The 13,416-nt window shown below is 38.3% G+C and overlaps 1 protein-coding gene across 3 annotated transcripts in view; it reads left to right on the top strand.

The window, feature by feature from the left end:
- KCTD1 (potassium channel tetramerization domain containing 1) overlaps positions 1-13,416 on the top strand; it is a 276,101-nt gene that overhangs the window by 215,311 nt on the left and 47,374 nt on the right. For all 3 annotated transcript variants that reach the window (XM_069099837.1, XM_069099836.1, XM_069099835.1), the window contains exon 2: positions 2,911-3,089. In XM_069099837.1, coding sequence (XP_068955938.1) covers positions 2,911-3,089 — 179 coding nt within the window. The remainder of the gene's footprint in view (positions 1-2,910; positions 3,090-13,416) is intronic.

Genomic DNA, 13,416 nt, shown 5'->3' with positions numbered 1-13,416 from the left:
AGTTTGGAAAACCCTTTACAAATATTATCTTGCTGGCCTCACAACCAACCTGGGAGGTAGTGTTATTTTTATGAACCTTCTCTTCCTGTATCATCCTCAGGGGAAAGAAAAGTAGCCGAATTTCTGTGATGCCAGAATAATGATACCTTTTCCCACGAACTGGGGAAAAGACTTTCAGAGATGTTCCAGCCCACTCCCAATGGGACAGATGTGAGCTTTGAGTTGTTTTTCCAGTGGTGCTGGAGCCGCATTCTTGCTGGCCAGCACAGTCTATATCTTTGGATAGCTTTCCTGTTTAAAATGATCTGGATTATGTTCATCTGTGCATCATGGGATGGTATTGGGAGTGAGGGTATGGAGAAGACTAGACAAAGTAATAGAAAAAAAGTTGGACTAACTAAATCTGTGATTGCTGCTACCAGACAGCTGTTCTGGGCTCCATGAATCTCCATTGCCAAGGTTGGCCTTAAGGGCAAGCAGCCATGTGCTCTAATGATTACCTCAGTGGCCACCAATGATTCCATTCCCTGACCCTGTCTGAAATGTGACCATTGGAAAGTCCACTAGCAAAATACAAGTACCTCTAAGAGGAGTAAAACTTTAAACCCGTCAGGTGTTATCAGCTTAGCCTTGGAGGGATCCAGGCCCTGAAGAACTGGGACATGGTATGAAGGGATGAGAGAGAGGGATGTGGACATAGGGACATGGGAGAGTGCCAGTTTTGCCCTGTTAGGGTATGTAACTATTCTAGGACTTTCTCGTTAACCTCAGGGATTCATTACCCCTTCTTTGAGAAGCACTGGTCTAATTTTAGCCTTTGGAGTTTCTGTATGTTTATGATTTACAGCCTAAATGGCACATACCCCAAGAAGTCTGGAATCCTTCAGGTGATCTGCTATGCTTTAAATTCTTCTCCTATACAGTCCTTGCAGTGTTGAGCTCCGCTGAATGAGGTCACAGTCTAACTACAATATTAACCCTGCAAATCTGTTCATTTTCTCCTGAGCACCCTCAGGCAGGATATAGAATGTGTCCAATTGAAAAACTATTACAGACTCCATGGTGCTGTGATGTGTTAAGTCGTAACAGGGTGAGTGTGAGTGTGTGAGTGTGTGTGTGTGTTTGTGTGTGTTTCCCAGCCACAAAATCATTCTCTAAAGGGAAGTAAGGTAGCATATGTTTTATGTTTCCGTTTTAAGAAGAAACATTTTAAAACATTTTCCAAATGCTACTTTTCCCTTTGTGTTTCTTTTCTTTAGCTGTTTATTTTTACATTTTGTGTCATTGTTTCATACTTCCTCTTACCCACCACCTCATTAATTCCTCTTCTTTTACTATTTGTTGGCCCTCTTCGATGCAGCATATAGAACACAGATGGTAAACCGTGTGTACAAAAGCCCAATCATTGCTCCATTCACAGGAGTGGCTGAGCCTTCTAAGAAGCATGTGTATTCTGCATCATGCCTGGACATGTGGTTACTGCTAAATATTCCAGCAGTTGTGCCCCAGGTAGCTCCTAAAGCAGTTCCAGATCATAAAATGGATGATGTTTTGCAAATTTAATATTTTATCACATTGCATTTTATGAACAAAAGCTAGATGACTTTCCCCCTTATGATCCCTATCAAAAACTTTCTTTCTTAGCCTTTTATTATGCCTTATCACTGTTTGACCCATATTGTCTGCCTATTTCAAAGAGCAATCTCTCTCTCTCTGAGTCTGTGACTGTATTTGTAACTTTCACCTTAAAGAGACCATGCATTAAAATATTCTCAATTTATTACTGGGATGGAGACCTTAAGTTCTAGGCCCCTTCAGTGAATAGCAATGCACCAAATACCTGACTTTAGCTTTCTTCGTAATTTGTGCTTTAATTTAAAAGCAATGAAAAATGTTCAAGTGGTGTTTGAAGTATTTCTATCGTACACTTGGGGAAAGAAAGAAGCAACATTTCATGGTCTCAGCAATACTTTTTCTTAATTGTAGCAACCCAGAAATGTTCTGGCTACCAAGATAAACTGCCCTGGGTCCTGTCCTATAGAAATTAAAGATATTTGCCCTTATGACATTACATCTACTCCCATGTGACTAAACATGTGATGCATCAGCATTTACTTATGTTCTTTTGAAACTTAACTTCCTTAAGAAGTTCCGTGCTTACCCTAGTGGCTAGTCTTTCACGTATGCCTCACAAGGACACATTTATCCATTTGGAGTGTAGTTTGTTTTGTTTTTCATAGACAATGTTTGCTTTTTCATCTTGTCACAAGTCAGTACTATTGAATGTAAAAGACACAAAGAATAAGGATAGGAAGAGTAAAAAAAAGTGACACATTTTAGTAATTTTGCACTTCCTAAGTGGTTGGTTAAAAACACAGTTGGTTGGCTTTATGTTAAGAGTTTCTTTAAGTACTCAAATAGCTTAACTAGTTCATTTGAGTCCTGATTTAGCAAAAAAAAAAAAAATTCCAGAAAAGAGTCTGTAGAATATAAGGGCTAAAGGTTTGTATGCATCTTTGATTATCCGCTAATTTAAAGTGATTAGTGACTCTTCATGTGAAGTTACCCATTGTTAAAATGTAACCTGAATTCGTTAGTATAATGGACCCTCCTATTTCACAAAATTATTTGAAATAAATCTTAGTTAAGAACAAATCTTTATTACTGAACGTGTAAAAGCTTCCTTTCTTTTGTCAGTTAAAGCATTTATTTTTCTGTCATTCATTATAGTGCAAATGAGAACTGGTGAAATTTTAAAGACTCACTGGCTTTCAGATTCTAACATAAAGAATGTCAGCTTTAACCATTGACTTGTTCACTATGTTATGTCTATTTTCTTTTTTGCCATTTTAAAAAAAAAGAAAGAAAGAAAGAAAAGAAAAATGTCTAAACTTGCTTGTCTCTCCGTAGGACAGTCGGCCCAATATGTCAAGACCTCTGATCACTAGATCCCCTGCATCTCCATTGAACAATCAAGGCATTCCTACTCCAGCACAGCTCACAAAATCCAATGCACCCGTCCACATTGATGTGGGTGGTCACATGTATACCAGCAGCTTGGCCACCCTCACCAAATACCCTGAATCAAGGTAATTTGAAAACTGGAAAGTCAGTTGACAAAGTGTATGCATTTGGTAATCTAATTGTTTTTCTCATGGCCAGATACAGTGGAACTCCTTCATAACACTGGTATTGGGGAAGAGGATTAGCAGCTGCCATATAGATTCTCTGTGTAATAACAGATTTTTTCTGAATCCAGTTTTTTTTTTCTGAGGGCCATGAATTGACTCAAAGCACATCCAAATCCATATTATGAAGAACTACATTGTGATGGAGTTCTACTGTATTTAGCTTTTATAAAGAACTTCATATTTCTTAATGTATTTCAAAAGGAAGTGTTATTTCTCTTATTTTCCTTCCTTCCATCCTCTCTAAGACACAATTCCTTATAAAATCCCTGTATGTCTAGATCCAGGTAGCTAGTTCATGAATACAGTAGGTAACCAGATTGCAAAGTGGAAAGGGGAGATACAGTATTTTTCCAGTGAGGGAGGATTTTCCAGGACACCATGCAAAAGTCTTGGAACACAAGGCAATCTTGCAAAAATGGTCACAGATTCTGAACAGCTCAAGCAAAAGAAGTATTTGCAGGGGGAAGGTTGTGTTAAATCTGGCACTGTAAATGCTTGTGGGATTTTTTTTCCCCTTCAGTTCTAATGGAATCACAAAGAAGGGATTCACTTTTGCTCTGGGACATCCACTCATGGTCTTACTGACCACTCTGGCTCTCTGCTCTGCTTCTTCAGAACAACAGCTCTTTGCTAGTCCTGTTAGTTGATGAGTAGGAATGAGCTGACATGGGGCTACACACTTCCTATTTCTGTTCCTACTGGTAGAAAATAACAAGACGTTGTCTGGTTTCAAAAGACTTCTTAAGACAGGAGGGGAATGATTCTTCTTCTTTAAAAAAAAAAGGGGGGGGGGGCCATCTACCCTCACAGCCATCACAGAAACTTGTCTAGCTCCTTGACATATTCTTTGGTATGTATGTTTATAAATGTGTAATTACCGTATCAGTCACTTAACAGCATTATTTCCTGAGTACTTTTCCCTGGAGCACTGAACTATATGCTGTGGTCTGTTACTATAGTCGTGATTACATTTTTGCACATGTAAATACTTGTGTCTAGGAAAGGACAGTTTTTTTTTATTACATACTTCAACTAATGAAAAGATCAGGGCTTCTTTTGCAGATAAACACCAAATACCAGGGAGATAAGAAAAAGCCCCGTATTAAATGTGTCCAAAAAAACAGGCATTTTCAAAGCTCTGGCAAGCTGAGCTGGCATAGTCTATAGTAGCAACCCATTCCTTGGATTTGTTTTATAAACTCTTGATATATGTTACATTAATGATCACATGTTTATATATAACAAGAAAACAGTTTTCTTCTGATTCCTCCAATTGATTAACCTCCCGTCATCTAATTTGCTCTTTGGGAAGATCACTCCCATCACTTAGTTTTCTTTGGTGCTGGTGAAAAATTGTTGAATTCATTGCTGGGTTCTTGATGTTGTTTTTGCCAGTTTAATTATTTCAGAATTATTAGATATTATCGGATAGAATTGCTATTCCTACAGTACCTGTAGGAAACGGATCTGTTTCCTCATCAATCCACTCACTGGTTTATGAATGTTCTCAAGAGTTCTTAATCTCTTACTCAAAATCCTAAGCAATGTCAGCTACTCTGAAAGGTTTAAAGCTTCAGTAGTATGGTTGGAAAAGAGCAGAGCTACACATCTTCTTTTCACAATCTTTTTTTTTATTCTTTTTTTTCTTTTCACAATCTTTCTCCAGTATTTATCATCCCTTGTCACAGTGGGTCCCACCACATCAGCCTCTGAAATATCCTTCTTTCATTCCTTCTGTTGCCTTATCATCTAGTTCATTGCTGTTTGTTTGTTTGTTTTTTTTACTTTCAGGCTGTCTGCTAGGTGCCAAATAGCTCCCTTATCTTTCTTCTTCTTTTTGTATTGTTTTATTTTGTTGTTTTTTGGAGAGGGTAAGGAAAGCAATTGGGGTCAAGTGACTTGCCTAAGGTCACACAGCTGGATTTGTGTGTCAAGTGTCTGAGGCTGGATTTGAACTCAGGTCCTCCTGACTCCAGGGCAATCTTTCTTCTTTTTAAAAACAATTTTAAATAATAATTATTAGCAATAATGAACATCAATACAGTTAACTAAGCTTACATTACAACTAATGCATTTTTTTTTTTTTGCCTTTTGGAGGGTAGTTGGGGTTAAGTAACTTGCCCAAGGTTACATGGCTAGTTTTGTGTGTGTGTGTGTGTCTGAAGTGTCTGAAGTGAAGTGTCTGAAGCCAGAACTGAACTCAGGTCCTCCTGACTCCAGGGCCGGTGCTTTACTCACTGCACCACCTAGCCGCCCCCAGACAACTAATGCATTTAAATGATGAAATTTATCCTATAAATTGTTGTTGTCCTAACTTATCTTTCACTCCCTCCAAGTCGTCTTCATCAGCATTCCTTGAGCATTCATTCCTGTTCATAGATGCTCATAGTATGTACTCTGCTCTGCATTTCTTCTTTTGTATATTTTCATAAAGGCCTTTATACATTTCCTTATATTTCTCATACTTTCTCATCTTAATTGTAGCATTGTATCCTATTACATTCATCTACCACAATTTTGTTTAATCATTCTTCCAGTATTGTGCGTTTAGGTTACTTCTTGGTTTTTTTACATTACAAGTAACACTGTTATAAACTTCTTTGAAAAGATCACTCTTTTATCTTTTTTTTTGGCTGTACTTTTGGAGGGCAATTGGGGTTAAGTGACTTGCCCAAGGTTACACGGCTAGTATGTGTTAAGTGTCTGAGGTCGGATTTGAACTCAGGTCCTTCTGACTCCAGGGCCGGTGCTGTATTCACTGCACCACCTAGCCGCCCCCAAGTATCACTCCTTTTAACAGAACAGCCCAGGGCATATTCCCAATTGTGCAGTTATTTGGGTCAAAGGATATGATTATTATTGTAACTTTTTCCTTCATATTGCCAAAATATTCCCAAAAAAAGATTCTACAAGTTTACAGTTCTGCCAGCAATGCATAACTTTTTTTTCTCTAGAAAAAACAACCAGCAGTTTTGATGTTCTTAAAGATTTTTGTCTTTGGTAGGTAAGGTTGTACCTCAAACTTGTTAATTTGTGTCTTTCTTTATTAATGAAGCTGTACATTTTTTCAAGTGATTGTTAACAATTGGTGTTTCCACTTTTGAAAATGTTCTGTCCAAGAACTTCTGAGAAAACTAGAAAGCAGTTTGCAAAAATGAGGTTATACCTTGTGCAATAAGCTCAACATTTGAATGTCAAAGATAGCACCACAAAAAAAAAACTAAAAGAGGATAAGATCAGTTGCCTTTAATGACGGCAAATGGTAGCATTCTTACCCAGATAAAACAGAGATTCAAAAAAGGTAATTTTAGTTGCATGATATTGACAAGTTTTTTGCACAAACAAAATCAATGAAGCTAAGAAAGGAAACCACAGATTAGAGAAAAAAATCTTTGCATAAAATGTCTCTGACAAGAGTCTGATATCTAAGATACATAGGGAATTAACACAAATCTATATATAAGAAGCTATTTCCCAATGAATAAATGGTCAGAGGATATAAACAGTTCTAAAAAGAATTTTTATGTATTAAGAGCCATATGAAAGATTGCTCCAAATCACTGCTAGTAAGAGAAATGCAAACAAAACAATTCTGAAGTTTCACTTCACACCCCACAAATTAGCAAAGATTGCAAAAGATGTTGGAGGAGCGCCAGGAAGATAGGCACGTGACACTATTGGTGGAGCTGTGAACTGGTCCAGTAATTCTAAAAAATAGTTTGGAATTGTCCTAAGAAAGTGGCTGAAAATTCCCATCCTTTTGACATAGAGATCCCAGTTCTAGGAGTATATCTTAAGGAGATAAAAGACAGAAGGAAAAGTCGTATAAACACCAAAACATTCATAGCACCTTTTGTGGTAGCATAGAAGTAGAAACAAAGTAGATCAGCACTGATTTGAGAATATCTAAACAGATTGCAGCACATAAATATAGTGTAATGTTACTGCTTTGTAAGAAATGAGAGTGGAAAATTCAGAGAATCACTGGAAAATTTATATGAACCTAGATGGAGTAAAGTGAGAAGATCCAGGAGAAAACTATTTATGCCTATAACAGCGTAAACAGAAAGAACAGCAATCACAACAAATACTCTGAATAAGATTTATAAATGCGATTTCTAATCGTTGCAAAGGTAGAGGACTACAGATAAAAAATATTGCAGATACTGTCAGACATGGTATATATATTGGCTAATTTTGTCTCTTTTTACCTTAATTCTTTTGCATCTTTAATAAAAAGAGATGGCTTTCTAGTTGGGATGGGGGGAGCATACTTGGAAATGAATGTGATGTTAAAACAGAATTATCAACAAAAGAAGGAAAATTTTTTTTTTTGTAAAAAAGAAAATCACATTGTCTCTTCATATTGGTAGATCAGATTCCCATTTGTTCTTTATTCCTGCAACAACTGCCTTACTCTAGGCAAAGATGTGTTATGTCTTGCCTCTGCTGTCTTACTAGACTCTTTGCCTACCATTTCTCTCCTTCCATCAATCAGTCAGTAAATATTTACTAAATTCCTACTATGTGCCCAGGTACTATGCTAACTAGTGAGGATACAAAAAAGAGATAAAAGATATCCCCTGCCCTCAAAGAGTTTACACTCTAATGGACAAGAAAACATGTAGACAAATATATACAAAGCAAACTATGTACAGGATAAATAGGAAATAATTAGCAGAGGGAAGGTACTGCAATTAATAGGAGTTGGGGAAAACTTCCTCTATAATATAGGATTAAAGTTACAATTTATAGAAAGTCAGGGAAGGGGGCAGCTAGGTGACACAGTGAGTAAAGTGCTGGCCCTGGAGTCGGGAGGACCCAGTTCATTCCAGCCTGAGACACTTAACACCCACACAAAAATACTAGCCGTGTAACCTTGGGCAAGTTACTTAACCCCAAATTGCCCTCCAAAAGGCAAAAAAAAAGTCAGGGAAGTCAGCAGGCAGATTGGAGGAGAATGAGCATTCCAGGCATGGGGAAAATGCTCAGAGTCGAGAGATCAGGCGTCTTGTTTGTGGACTAACCAGGAGACCAGTGTCACTAGACCGAGGAGTATATGTTTGGTTTTTACTGCAACTGACACAGTTACCCTTTCTACTCATCATTCTACTCTATTCTAATTGTTTTCACGAATTATCAACAGTTCTCGTCTCTCCCCCTGAGTGTACCACGTAGGGCTGCTGAGTTCTAAGATCAATACCATCATAACAAAGCATTTTAAGCATGCATGTTGTGCTATCTTCTGTTCTTTACAAAATGATCTGCAGTTTTTGAGCCAAAGCAGGTACACATCCATAAAATTATCATAAACAACTGAATGTTGAATTGCTTACTTTATATATATATATATATATATATTTTTTTTTTTTAAAGCAATTGGGGTTAAGTAACTTGCCCAAAGTTACACACCAGTTATTTTATGTGGGTGTTAAGTATCTGAGGACAGAACTGATCCCAGGTCCTCCCAACTCTGGGGCCAGTGCTCTTACTCATTGCGCCACCTAGCCACCCCTACTTTAGATTTTTTAAAAGATTTGAATATTCTTTTTAGACAACCAAATTTATTAAATGCATGAGTAAAATTTCAGAAAATAAAAAATACTTCATGCTGCAGTTAACTCTCTGGTCTGGTTCTCCCCTCCCTACTTGGAAGAAAATGAATAGATTAGCACAAAAATACAAACCCATGACCTTTATGAGTATAGGAGTCAACCCCTCTCAAAAACCTAGCTTTTCATAGGATTACAGAATTTCATATCTGACCTAGAGTCCCTCTGGATCAAGTGCCCTTGGTTTGGTTTTTGGGTTTTTGTTTGTTTGCTTGTTTTTGCTTTTTGGAGGGGGGAAGGCAGGGCAATTGGCGTTAAGTGACTTGCCCAAGGTCACAGGGCTAGTAAGTGTTAAGTGTCTGAGGCTGGATATGAACTCAGGTCCTCCTGACTCCAGGGCTGATGCTCTATTCGATGCACCACCTAGCCACCCCTCAAGTGCCCTTTGTAATCATTAGCTTTTAAAAGCCCTTCACAGCCTCCTCCAATATACTATTCCAACATCATTCTGCTAGCCTTCTTGCTGTTCCTCACATCCAATACTCTATCATCCCTCTTTGAGCCTTTGTGCTGACTGGCCCCCATGCCTCCTACCTCACCTCTACACCTTAGATTCCTTTCTTGTCTTTAAAACTCTGTTCAAGTGACTACATGAAGTCTTTGTTGATTCTCCCAACTCCTAAAGCCCTCCCCACCCACCTGTCCAAACCCCCTCCCCCAAAACAAAAACCCTTATGTATATTTTGTATGTTGTTACTTTGATAGATTGTAAACTTCTGGAGGTCAGGATCTATCTCTCTGTCTTTGGACCTCTAGTGCCTAACCTAGTGGCGAATAGTAAGTGCTGATTAAAATGAGCTGAAGCAATAATGCAGATAGCTGTAGACTCCAAACATGACTGACCTTCCTAACCATTTTATTAGAAAATGAAGCAATTATTTGGTGGCATTTTCTATTATGATGAGTTAGTTTAAAGCCATCTATTCATTTTATAGATGAGGAAACTGAGAAGCAGATAAGTGACTTGCCCAGGTCCACACAGCAGGACAATGACAGTTCCAGGATTAGAAGTGTTCTAGATGGGGGTGGCCAGGTAGCACAGTGAGTAAGAGCACCGGCTCCAGTGTTGGGATGACCTGGAGATTGAATCCCGGGCTCAGACACTTAGCACCCACCCAGAAACACCTGGCCGTGTAACCTTGAGCAAGTTACTTAACCCCAATTGCTTAGGGGCGGCCAGGTGGCTCACCGAGTAAGAGCACCAGCTCCAGTGTCCGGATGACCTGGGATCAAATCTTGGCTCAGATACTTAGCACCACACCCAGAAATAACTGGCTGTGTAACCTTAAGCAAGTTACTTAACCCCAATTGTTTTAAAAAAAAAAGTGTTCTAGATGTCAGAGGATTTTATACTAGGCAAACTCTTGAATTCTACATATGGAAATGGAGTGCAGATAGGTCCAGCTCACATGTCTGAGTACCAGAGTCAGAACATCTTCTGGGACCCATGGGTCCTTTTCTATATTCATCCTCCAAATGTCATCTGTCTTACCCTCATTTTGGAGGTATAGCAGAAGGGACTTTTTCTTGTTTTTGTACTCTGAGTACAAAGGAAAGGTGAGCCTGACATCGTTAGGAGGATATGATCATTTAGCAAACAAAATATCCCAGAAGAATAAAATGTTCCTGCAAATTAGAAAAAAAATTCTGACTCTTTCTGCACATTAAAAAAAAATTCTTCAAAGAACTTTCACCATCTTTTGTACTCCTAAATTTTTGAGACATCATCTATTTAACTGTGCCACTCTCCTGCTCAGAAAACTTCACTGTCTCCTTATTGTCTCTAGGATAAAATATGAGCCCCTGGGACTTCATAGTGCTTCAGAATCTGGCTCCCACTTCCCTTTCCAGACTCAGTACATATCACTCCCCTTCACACACTCTACTTGCTAGCCCAATTCAACCACTAACTCTCTCCAAACTCAGCTGTCAGTCTCACACGCCTGGGCCTTTGCCCTTAGAGTGCTCTCCCTCCTCACTTCCACCTGTTCATCTCCCCAGCTTCCCTCATGCTCAGCTTAGGTGACCCCTTCCACATGAAACCCCCCAGGGATTGTGTGTTCACCTGCTGACACTGACCTTCAGTTCATACATTGTTTCCATAGTGGAGACTCCCAGTTTCCCAAGGGAAGAAACTTGTGTTTGTCTTCATCTTCCCTGTGTCTTGCACATGGTAGGTAGATGCTTGGTGTAAATATTTATAGAACTGAATTTTGGGGAAAAAAAATAAATTTTTTTGTCCAAACCTCTAATTTCATTGATGTAGGACCTTCACAGTGAGGAAAAGATACTCCCTCTCCCAGTTCAAATCAGTACGTCTTCTTCCACTTGTCTCTGATGGTTGCTTAGGGGACTGGGTAGTTTAATGTCTCGTCAGAGGTGGGGCTTTTACTCCTGTCTTCTCACTGCCGAGGCCAGCTCTTCATCTAGTTACTGTACTCTCTTGTCTCTCATCCATATTTTGATGCGTGTGGGTTTTTGCAAACTGACTTCAGACGAGACAAAATGTTTCACCAGATAAATATAGGTCTTGGCCTTTTTTAGTCACTACTTCAAGTTCTGACTTCATGGTCATTTCACCAAAAGAAAATATCCATTTTTAACATGTACTAAGCAAGGCCAGCTTCAGTTCTAGTGTTGGTAGGTGTGTGGAGGTTTTTCCCCCTTCTTGACTGATAACTATTAGTAGTGATGCAAAAAAAAAAAAACCCAAAAAACACTAGCAGAGTTTTATCTTTTATATGGAATCCAAGCTTGATATTTCAAATTGTTTGTATTCACCTCCAGTCTCAGTAGATATAACTAATGAAACTAAAGTATACAAATGAATAATAATACTACTTTACATAATGAATAATTATGTAATAATCTTTCCTAAACTTTTTTTTTTACTATTAGAAAGTGAAACAATTATTTCTTGCTGTTTCATAGAGGTAATTTTGATCCCTAATTTTTCTTTCTAGTATTAAGAATTGATCTTACTGGAGAAGTCAAAAAGCTTCAGGTTTTTATTTACTTATACATTTTTTAACACGCAAAATTGTAGTATAACTGATTTGAAGATCTATGACAAAGTACTAAATAAATAAGAGAAAATCACCCCATATGGAAAAAATGTTAAAGAAACACATGTACATACATACTTATGACACAAAATGTATATAAATCTAGAGATTATAAGACATCCTTTATTATTAATGATAATATGTAATCTGGTCCCTCTATTGTTAACATCTTGACTCTTTGGCACTTCCCACTGTTATTCTAAAAGACGTCCTTGGCAATGCATTATATGACCGTGAGGAAGATAATTTCTCTTTTCAAAGAAAATGGAGGCTTTAAATTTGCCTTCAAATTTAGACTCTCTCTAGTCTGTCCCTTCTTCCCACCGCCAATAAGAGCAATGTTAATTCCAGTTGTGTTTATGGTTTCTATGCTATACTCTTAAAAAAAAAAACAGGAAATTGACTGATACTGCTAATTAACTAAAACTGTCATGTGGTAACTGTTCAGTTATTAACAATCAGGGCTGAATGTGAACCACTGACCTCGAAGGGAAAGACTAGATCTCAGGTTACCAATCCCTTGAGCCATCCAACCTCACTGCTTGACAAAACTTTTGTATATTTTAAACCTAGGACATGGGTAAACTCTGACATAAGTGGATTATGCTAAATGGGGCTCTTCTAAATAGCAGTGCAGTTACTAAGCATACTGGCATATGTGTGTAATTGCAAAACTAAATTGACTCAGCTTCCAGCATTGAAGTCAACACCCATGGCCACCCATGGGGTGTGCTTGGAGCTTTCAGATACAGATGCCAAGATAGGAAATAGATGCTTTTGCCAGCAACCAACTGCTTTCTGGCTAGTTTACAGCCGGATGTGTTGGCCATTGTAGGATGTGTGTGTGTGTGTGTGTGTGTGTTTGTGTGTGTGTGTGTGAAATTGTATTTAAAGGAAAGTAAAATGGATGTTATTAAAGGCTCTTGGTATATGTAGTCTGAGGATGATTAAACTTTTAATGTTTGGATTCTTTGTGACTATTTTGTGCCAGACTGGAGAATTTTCCTTAATCTTGTGTTGGGCTCAGTAATTCTGTACTTTGACTTTTTTAGGGATAGAGACTAGATCTTGGATTTCATTGGTACAGGGAACTCTCTGGGGAGGAAAGTCCCTCTGCCAATGCAGGTCAACACCTCTCTGCTGCCTAGAACACTGTGAGATCATAGGACTTGTCCCAGGTCACACAGCAAGTGTGCATGAGAGGTGGGTCTTAAGCCCAGCTCTTATCCATCTTTGAAGCTGACCCCTTTGATCCATCTACACTAAATGTCATGTAAAAGCTCCAAAAATGTTGTGCCCTACAGAGCTCTGAAACTGACATTTTTCAAGATCTTGATAAAAACTGGATAAGAGAAGGCCCCAGAGCCAAATGTCCTCATCATCATCTAAGCAATGTTCCTTTTCTTTCTTTCTTTCTTAATCTTGACATTGAACTGGAATGGGATACATTTTCCTTTGGTCTCCTCTTCATTCCCTAACTCTTTTTTTTTTTTTGCTTTTTTGTTTGTTTTGGTTTGGTTTTTTTTTTTTTTTTTTTTGAGGTGGAAA

This window comes from Petaurus breviceps, unplaced genomic scaffold (genome assembly GCF_028583685.1).
Source record: "Petaurus breviceps papuanus isolate PSGF00001 unplaced genomic scaffold, PetGlider_PUasm1.0 38, whole genome shotgun sequence".
In the NCBI taxonomy this organism is placed as follows: Eukaryota; Metazoa; Chordata; class Mammalia; order Diprotodontia; family Petauridae; genus Petaurus; species Petaurus breviceps.
Note: the sequence above shows the minus strand (reverse complement) of the source record. Positions and strands in the feature narration are given on the sequence as shown.